Source organism: Oncorhynchus tshawytscha, linkage group LG03 (genome assembly GCF_018296145.1).
Source record: "Oncorhynchus tshawytscha isolate Ot180627B linkage group LG03, Otsh_v2.0, whole genome shotgun sequence".
NCBI lineage: Eukaryota > Metazoa > Chordata > Actinopteri > Salmoniformes > Salmonidae > Oncorhynchus > Oncorhynchus tshawytscha.
The window spans coordinates 28,746,216-28,756,178 of NC_056431.1; the positions used below are offsets into that span (position 1 = coordinate 28,746,216).

The following is a 9,963-nucleotide window of genomic DNA, read 5'->3' on the forward strand; positions in this document are numbered from 1 at the left end:
TTCTTGTTCATGTAAACCATTAGCAACCTAGCCTAACTCCATTACCTTACTTACAATGGGGGAAAATACCAACCAGTTTTTCACTCGGTTAAAACCTTAGCGGCAGTAATTGTATACATACGTACATTTAAATGCAAATACCTGGGAGGTAAAATAATTTTCAAATAAACCAAATTTGCCTTAACACAGTAGACCTAAATATTTCCTAATGCTATCACTATTGAAATATAGCCTACTTATTCCTCAGTCGCATTAAGGATTTTTTTTTTCATCGTCTCTAAGGAAGCACTCAAATCTTTTCTGCCACTTGTCTGTGTTGCCGCCTAGCTCTCAAATACCGTGCCAGTCTCTCTATGAATGGTCACTGCTATCCGGATTCCTTGGGACGTCCTTACCCTGAACCCTAAACTAACACTAAATGTAACTATTTTATACATTTATACTTGATCGAGGCAGGGACATCCCAAGGATAGCTGCTATGAACTCCTCTATTCGACTGAAAGCCATGGACACAACTCTTATTGGTTGTCTGATGTAGGCTACTGGGAACTGTTAACAACAGTGTGATTGGCTAACAACATTTAGATCTGTATACAGCGAGATAAGATGACATACCATGCCATGAGGTGTTGAAGGAAAGACAGATTACCTATAGATTGGACAATCTTTTATAGGCCATTAGCAATAACAGGAAATGCACAAGCCGTAAGCTACACTATAGATCAAGGTGTTTACGTCGGAATGTCTGCTTGCACAGAAAAAGTGTAAGTTTCTAACATTTATGGTTGAGATTTAATTCATATCAATATAAACTATACACATGACTTTCATTAACACGCAACTCAGGCGTCACGCAGACATTAGTCATGTCTGTCAGACGTTCAATGCTAGGCAACAGCCACACGGTAGTATGGTTGCATCGGCTTATATATGTCTTTTATCACCCCCCATAGGTTTCCATAAAAAGCACTTCTCATTTGTAGTAGGCTAAGTGAATAACGTGATACGCCTCCGTCTGTAATTTTTGATTTGTAAGGGCGGGGTCAAGTTTACCATTGAAGCTGCTTCACTCAACTCTGTCTCACGCTCCACCACTATAGAGTTTAGTTATCCAACGTGGCAGCTAGCTAAGAGGCTATCAGAAATTGGCTTTGCCAAAGTACCCAAACAAGCCAAAAGTATTAGGATAGCGATGAGTGGCAGCGTCAACCATCGAGGCCGCTGCCAAGCCTAGCAGCGATGATGCTGTCGAGCTCCAGCTAGCTGTGCATGCAGATCTTACCCACCCTTCCACAAGCTCCACCAGGATAACGGCTCCACAGCCCCTCCACCGCCGACTGTTCCTGACGATCTTGGAACAGAGTAGTCAGCCCAGGTTAGCTTAGAATCCTACCCTAGCTGCAGGGTTTCTGTCCAAAAACATTCATTTAATAGCAACTGGTTCATAGGAAGAGAGTTGCTGGAATACTCGTTTACTGCAGATGCGGCATTTTTGTTTCCTATGTCGAAAGTTCTATGTTGGGTCCAATGCTGACGCAGACAAGGCCTTCACCCAAACTGGGTATTCTGACTGGAAGTATGCTATTGATAGTACCAAAGGATCTGACGCTGCTCGCCCAAATATTTATATATTCTTAATTCCATTCCTTTACTTTAGATGTGTATATGGTTGTGAAATTGTTAGATATGACTGCACTGTCGGAGCTAGAAACACAAGCATTTCGCTACACCCGCAATAACATCGGCTAAACATGTGACAAAATCAAATTTGATTTGATTTGCTAGGCACGCATCAAGCAAAGAGCATTTGAAATGCACTGTGAAAAGAAACCATTTTGAAGTGCTATGGGAAATATTGGTGTCAACACTTGTTAATGACAGGCAGCTGGCAAGAGATCACAGAATTTTGGCGATTGTGGACATCATTGACTTACTTTAAACCAGTAACCACTGAGGGGGACATTGGACATGATAGAGTTGGGGGGGATTGTGGACTTTTTCAGTCTGATGGAATATACTCTAGGAAAAGACGAGGAACTTGGCAAGGTGTTTTAGCACCATAAACCCGCAACGCCGCTCACATGTCACGCAATATTCAAAATGAAATCATAGGGCTCATGAGTGGAGTGTCCAAAGCTACATCCACTGTCACAAATGCGTTCAGTCAGCACGGAAGAAGCGCTAGGACTGTTCAACTAATCCAACTGGCATTTAGAGGGGAAAGATTTCGGGGAAAATGGAATGATAGACTACTCAAGATGCTCCACAGAGCATCACTGAGGCTGCAACTTCTGAAAAGGTAACAAACAATCTGGCTGGTTGGTTTCAATCAAAATCTTGGTTGCATAGCCAGTGGCGTCATTTCAGAAAATATAGGTTTTGGGCTGTCTTTCTGTAGCGTGTAGGGGGCTTCCCATGGTGTTGACAGAGGCGCGAAATCTCCGCTACGCTACCTGTCACTTCTGTCAGCATAAAATTTGCATTATTTTGGTAAGACATTCACGTGGGCTGTTTGTAATGGGTGAATTACTCTATCTTGTAGCCTAGATTCATGACCAAAATAGCCTTGTTTTAAGTGTGTAGGGCACTGTCTATTATGCTGCTACAGTGCAGAGGAGACTGGTGTAAAGTCTGTAGTCTACCTGTCCCTTCAAAAGCACTCAAAGGTCTCTGTCTCAGCGTTCTAACTTCATGTTTCATTTAGTATAGCGTGATCTAAGCAGAATTCAATATAATTCCAATGCATGAGCCCCCCAAAATAGTGCGCCCTTACTGCCTCCTTAGTCAATGTATCCTGCTGTTGCGTCCGGTGTGTGCACTAACGAATATATGACCCAGCCATTGTGAGCTCTACGCTGTGTGACTGCAATAGAGACGACCTTGGACGTCCTCAATGTATAATCCATGTCACTATTTGAGTACCCGATGACCATTGTTTTGCGTCTTTAGGATTCGCCACGCCTCCAAGACCACTGTGGACCCAAATGAGGTGAAGAGGTTCCGGCTTCTCGCCACCAAGTGGTGGAATGAGCAGGGAGACTTCGCAGCCCTCCACTCAATGAACGACCTCAGGGTGCCTTTCATACGGTGCGTGTGTGTATGCCTATAGTATATTCACCCCCATTACTCACGCCATTGCATATTATTAAAGATGCCACCATCATCCAGTGACTTGGGGCTACTTTAGAATCTATGTCGGAGCCAGTTGCAAATCTTCACGTATCCACCAGTACCCGAATACTCGGGTCTGGATTCATAATTCAAAAATAATGTTGTGAGAGAGTGAGAGAGTGAGAGAGAGAGTGAGAGAGAGAGTGAGAGAGAGAGTGAGAGAGAGAGTGAGAGAGTGAGAGAGAGAGAGAGTGAGAGAGAGAGTGAGAGAGAGAGAGAGAGAGAGAGAGAGAGAGTGAGAGAGAGAGTGAGAGAGAGAGTGAGAGAGAGAGTGAGAGAGAGTGAGAGATTAAATTATGCTAATGCTCTTACTTTTCACGAGAGTGGAGAGTGGCGCATGTAGCTTGTTGTTGGCCAATTCTAAATCATTCAAAGCGGCAATTAGCTACAATCATAGAGCCTCGCTCTGTGTGTGGCAAATGTTAGGAGATATCTAGTCAATGGAAGATGTTATTTGTAACTAGGATTAGAAAGCCCATGCACTGCAGCCACAGTTAGCATTGTAACTTATTATTTTATTTAAAGTCTCGTACAACGCTGTGTACTGCTCCCTTCACAGAACAGTGCAAACTGGCTCTAACCAAAATAGGAGTGGGAGGCCCCGGTGCACAACTGAACCAGAGGACAAGTACATTAGTGTCTAGTTTGAGAAACAGATGCCTCACAAGTCCTCAGCTGGCAGCTTCATTAAATAGTACCCGCAAAACACGAGTCTCAACGCCAACAGTGAAGAGGCGACTCCAGGATGCTGGCCTTCTGTGACCACTGGTCACTCTGACAGAGCTCCAGAGTTCCTCTATGGAGATGGTAGAACCTTCCAGAAGGACAACCATCTCTGCAGCACTCCACCAATCAGGCCTTTATGGTAGAGTGGCCAGACGGAAGCCACTCCTCAGTAAAACCAAGATTTGAACTCTTTGGTCTGAATGCCAAGGGTCAGGTCTGGAGGAAACCTGGCACTCTCCCTATGGTGAGGCATGGTGGAAGCATCATTCTGTGGGAATGTTTTTCAGCGACAGGGACTGGGAGCCTAGTCAGGATCAAGGGAAAGATGAACAGAGCAAAGTACAGAGAGATCCTTGATGAAAACCTGCTCAGGACCTCAGACTGGGGCGAAGGTTCACCTTCCAACAGGACAACGACCCTAAGCACACAAGCCAAGACAACGCAGGAGTGGCTTCGGGACAAGTCTCTGAATGTCCTTGAGTGGCCCACAAGAGCTTTGACTTGAACCCGATCAAACATCTGGAGAGACCTGAAAATGACTGTGCAGCGACGCTACCCATCCAACCTGACAGAGCTTGAGAGGATCTGCAGAGATGAATGGGAGAAACTCCCCAAATACAGGTGTGCCAAGCTTGTAGCGTCATACCCAACAAGACTTGAGGCTGTAATCATTGCCAAAGGTGCTTCAACAAAGTACTGAGTAAAGGGTCTGAATACTTATGTAAACGTGATCTGTTTTTGCTTTGCCATTATGGGTTATTTTGTGTAGATTGAGTAACAATTTAATCAAGTTCAGAATAAAGCTGTAACGTAACAAAATGTGGAAAAAGTCAAGGGGTCTGAATACTTTCTGAATGCACTGTATGGCTCTGGGGATGGGGTGGACAGAGTGGTTGTGTGTTTTCATAGTGTGACCTCTGACCTCTATTTCAGGGATAATCTGTTGAACGCACATGGCGGGCGGCAGCCGGGGAAACCCCTGGCAGGGCTCAGAATACTGGACGTAGGCTGTGGCGGTGGGCTGCTCACTGAGGTAAAATGTGTGTCTGTCTTTTTTGTGTGTGTAAGAACGAGATAGATATGCAGTCTGATGCTGCTGTGGACAGACTCCTATCCCCATACGCCTGCTTGGAAATTCCAATTGTTTGAATTGCAAGCTATCAAATCAGATTTAGCTTCACTTTGAATGTAGCCTGTACAGTACAATTCTGCTTGTGATGCAAGCCTTTTCCTTGCTCTACTTGCTCTACCAGTTGCTAATAATATGTTTAAATGTCAACTAAATTCACATTTATTTTCAATTTGACTGGTCAGGGTTTGGTGGAAAGGACAGTTGGTCGTTTGTTGTTTGTGTTTGTTAGTTTTTTTGATAACTTCACATCTACAAAGGATTGCATTTGTTTCCTTGCTCTTAGTTGAAGTGAACACACACCAGCAGTTTGGTTTGATTTGAGGAGACAACTTCAGGTCTGATATAGCTCTCTATCACAGACACATACAGACAGAGCGAAACAGACACACACACAGTCTGTTAGACTTTAGGCTGTATGAGTCTGTCTCAGAGAATCGTGTCGTTAGGGAAATTCCCTTCAGAAGAGATCAGCTGTTGAAGGATGGCGATTGGCTAGGGGTGAGCAGGCAGCACTACACTGTAAACACACGTGCCAACGCCATACACACATTTAGCCAGAAGGGGGCGCTGCGTCTCTGGGACTTTCATCAACTCTCCTCAAATTCTCTATCGAAATTCCTCCCAATCCCCACCGGCCACCTCTCCCTCCCCCTCTACCTTCCTTCCAGCACTTCACTCACTAAATAGACTGTTAGTGTTCTTTCAAGGGTCAGGCGTTCGTAATTCTATTGTAGAATCCATATGCATGAACTCACTTTCGCTCTCTGCCGTGGCTTCATTCTATCATGTCGCTCTATAGACGGACAGTGTTTTTTAAGGGCCAAGTATTCATCATTTTACTCTGGAATCCAATTAGTGCCTTCAGAAAGTATTCACATCCTTTGACTTTTTCAAAAATGTTGTTGTGTACAGCATGAATTTTAAAAATGGATTCAATTGAGATTGTGTCAGTGATCTACACAAAATACCCCATCATGAATTTAGTATTCATTTTTTTTAAATGTATTAAAAATTAAAAGTTGAAATGTCTTTTATGGCAACTAAATAAGTACAGGAGTAAAAATGTGCATAACAAGTCACATAATTCTCAGACTCTCTGTGCGTGATAATAGTGTTTAACATGATTTTTGACTGACTACCCCATCCTCTGTACCCCACACACACAATTATCTGTAAGGTCCCTCAGTCGAGACGTGAATTTCAAGCACAGATTCAACCACAGAGACCAGGGAGGATAACCAATAACTCGCAAAGAAGAGCACCCATTGGTAGATGGGTGTAAATAAAAATTTAAAAAGCAGACACTGAATATCCCTTTGAGCATGGTGAAGTTATTAATTACACTTTGGATGGTGTATAAATACACCCAGTCACTACAAAGATGCAGGTGTCCTTCCTAACTCAGTTGCCAGAGAGGAAGAAAACTGCTCAGGGATTTCACCATGAGGCCAATGATTTTAATGGCTGTGATAGGTGAAAACTGAGGATGGATCAACAACATTGTAGTTACTCCACACTACTAACCTCAATGACGGAGTGAAAAGAAGGAAGAATGTACAGAATAAAAATATTGCATCCTGTTTGCAATAAGGCACTAAAATACTGCAAAAAAGAGAGTGAGGAAGAGGAGTAGCAGAAGTGGCAAAGAAATTAACTTTTTGTCCAGAATACAAAGTATTATGTTTGGGGCAAACACATCACTGAGTACCACTCTTCATATTTTCAAGCATGGTGGCTGCATCGTGTTATGGGTATGCTTGTCATTGGCGAAGACTAGGGAGTTATTCAGGATGAAAAGAAATGGAATAGACCTAAGCACAGGCAAAATCGTAGAGGAAAATCCTGGTTCAGTCTGCTTTCCACCAGACACTGGGAGACACATGTACCTTTCAGCAGGACTATAACCTAAAACACAAGGTAAAATATACACTGGAGTTGCTTACCAAGATGACATTGAATTTTCCTGAGTGGCCTAGTTACAGTTTTGGCTTAAATCAGCTTGAAAATCAAAGGCAAGACATGAAAATCGCTGTCTAGCAATAATCAACAACCAACTTGACAGAGCTTGAATCATTTTAAAAAGAATGGGCAAATATTTGCCCAATCCCGGTATGCAAATCTCCTAAAGATTTACACAAAACCACTCACAGCTGTAATCTCTGCCAAAGGTGATTCTAACATGTATTGACTCAGGGGGTTTTAATACTTATTTAATCAAGATATATTAGTGTGTTACAATTTTAAAATGTTTATGGAAAGTATAATTTTCATTCCACTTAACGGGGCATTGTGTGACAATGAAATCAATTTGAATCCCACCTAGTAACAAAATGTGTGAAAAGTTTCTGAAGGCACTGTATGTATAAACTCACTTCCTCTATCCTCCCTCTCTCCCAACCGCCCAGCCCTTGGGTAGACTGGGGGCAGATGTGCTAGGCATTGACCCGGTGGCAGACAGTATTGGGACAGCGGAGGTACATGCCTGGCATGATCCAGACCTGCGTGGCAATGTGCGTTACCGTGCCATCACTCTGGAGGAGCTCTCTGAGAAGGGGGGGAAGGGAGCGGGGCAGTTTGATGCGGTGGTGGCCTCTGAGGTGGTGGAACATCTGGCTGACCTGGAAACCTTCACACTCTGCTGCAACCAGGTGCTCAAGGTGGGTCATGTGACTCGCGTGTGATGTGGCCGTGTGACTGTTTTTTCGGAGAGAACAGTCCCTTCATTGAGTTATCTGTGTTTTCTGTGGTGTGTGAGTGATTTGTACTATCGACGGTCCCCTTTACCAGATCTTTCAGTGTTTTTTTTTTCTATTGAATTCTTATCTGTCAAACTTGTGTCGCTGCCACTCAATTGACAACAATAGAGCCACCCGAAGCAACACACATCTGTTGGGTCACATTCATTAGTGTACACAACAACAAAAAAACATTTTTGCAACAGAAAAGGAAAATGAGGGCCTCCCAGGGGGCGCAGTGGTCTAGGGCACTGCATCGGAGTGCTAGGTGTGCCACCAGAGACTGGGTTCGCGCCCAGGCTCTGTCGCAGACGGCCGCGACCGGGAGGTCTGTGGGGCGACGCACAATTGGCCTAGCGTCGTCCGGGTTAGGGAGGGTTTGGCCGGTAGGGATATCCTTGTCTCATCGCGCACTAGTGGCAGGCCGGGTGCAGTGCGCACTAACCAAGGTCACCAGGTGCACGGTGTTTCCTCCGACACATTGGTGCGGCTGGCTTCCGGGTTGGATGAGCGCTGTGTTAAGAAGCAGTGGGTTGTGTTTCGGGGGACGCATGACTTTCGACATTCGCCTCTCCCGAGCCCGTACGGGAGTTGTAGCGATGAGACAAAAGATAGTAACTACTAATAATTGGATACGAAATTGGGGAGAAAAAGGGGGGTAAAAATTCAACAAATAAAGAAAAGGAAAATTAGCATTTCTTATTGGACCAGGTACAAGTCCAGGAAGTCTCCTGGTTTGGTGCCTAATGAACACAACCATGGGTTGTAACGGTCTCCCTACTGTGTGCAGCCAGGAGGCTCTCTCTTCATCACCACCATCAACAAGACCCAGCTGTCGTACGCCCTGGCCATCGTGGCAGCAGAGGAGGTGCTACGCATCGTGCCCAGCGGAACCCATGACTGGGATAAGTTTGTCAGCCCCGTGGAGCTGGAGCGCCTGCTGGAGTCCAGTGAGTCTGCCTGCTCTTCCTTCACATGCTGCTCTTCTTCGCTCTTTCTACTGTCCCTTTTGGTCTTTTACTATTGTGCTGGTGCCTCTTTTTGAAGGCAAACTGGTGTCTTTGTTTGGCTCATTCTTTCGTTCTCACTTTCCAATACGCGGTTGTGTGTGTGTGTGTGTGTGTGTGTGAGACCCTCGCTCTCTTTCTCTAATCCATTCGCTCGCTTTCTGTCTTTTCAATTGTCCCATTCTCTTATTTCTCATCCTCTCTTTCTCACCCATTCTTTCCCTATCCCTCTCTTTCTCTGTCTGACCAATTCCTCTCCATCTCTACTCCGTCCCAGATGGTTTCCATGTGGAGTCTATCCGAGGGATGCTGTATAACCCTCTGTCACGGGCCTGGAGCTGGACAGAGAGCACCAGCATCAACTACGCCCTGCACGCGGTCAAACTCGAGGAGGAACCGAACCCCGACGAGGACGACCCCGAAGACCCCACCGTGATAGTTGCCCAAGCTAAGGCCAGACGCTGGTACAACTGACTTGACCATGGAAGAGAGAGTGGTCATACGTGGTCAGCTGCAGCACAGATCTTCTGAACTCTGAAAGGAAAGGCAGTGGACCTAAAAAAAACAAAGCTATTGAAAGTTATAGTTCAGTGCTTGATACAAGTACATGATGTTTTCTTTCAGCCAGGCCATGATTGTTCTGTGAGTTCAAGCATAATGAGTCCCTCTGAATTGTGTGAACTGTTTAAGCTTTCGAGGCTTGTCATTGCAATGCCATCTGTTATGGTAGAAGTGTTCATCACCATGGTTGACATCTCAGGTCTCTGGTTTACTATTGAGCAAGATGTTTTCTTCAAATAGAGTCACAATGTGTCTGTTCATCAAAATCCATCGTGCGGATATTGTTTGTCTTGACATGCTTATTAATATCCTCCATTAGGAAATGAAATAGTTTCCTTTAAGATTCTCTGATCTGATGATTATTCCTCTCTAGTGTCATTTCAACAGTGTGAAAATATAGTCCAAATCAGTGATGTGGTGGTCGTTGTAAGTTTTGTGCTGAATTTCAGGATCTCAGTAGAGGGCTTTTAATATTAGAAAATTCTTTAGATTTTCTGTCCACACATTTCCTGCCTCAGCCTCTCTCTACTCTGTAGCCATGGTGACTTTGAGATTATAATTGGCTTCTTGCTGAACTATTACACAAAACCCAAACAAGCTTGCAACTAAAATAAATCATGCTTGCAAGTTA

General features: G+C 44.4%; 1 protein-coding gene across 1 annotated transcript; it reads left to right on the forward strand.

Moving 5' to 3' along the window:
• Positions 1-1,196: 1,196 nt before the first annotated feature.
• Positions 1,197-9,745, forward strand: LOC112232701 (ubiquinone biosynthesis O-methyltransferase, mitochondrial; the record flags this gene model as incomplete). Its single annotated transcript, XM_042313791.1, has 6 exons — positions 1,197-1,375; positions 2,950-3,087; positions 4,831-4,930; positions 7,435-7,686; positions 8,555-8,714; positions 9,049-9,745. Coding segments are annotated over 6 exons (1,026 nt in total), but the record flags the coding sequence as incomplete, so codon positions are not given.
• Positions 9,746-9,963: the final 218 nt, after the last annotated feature.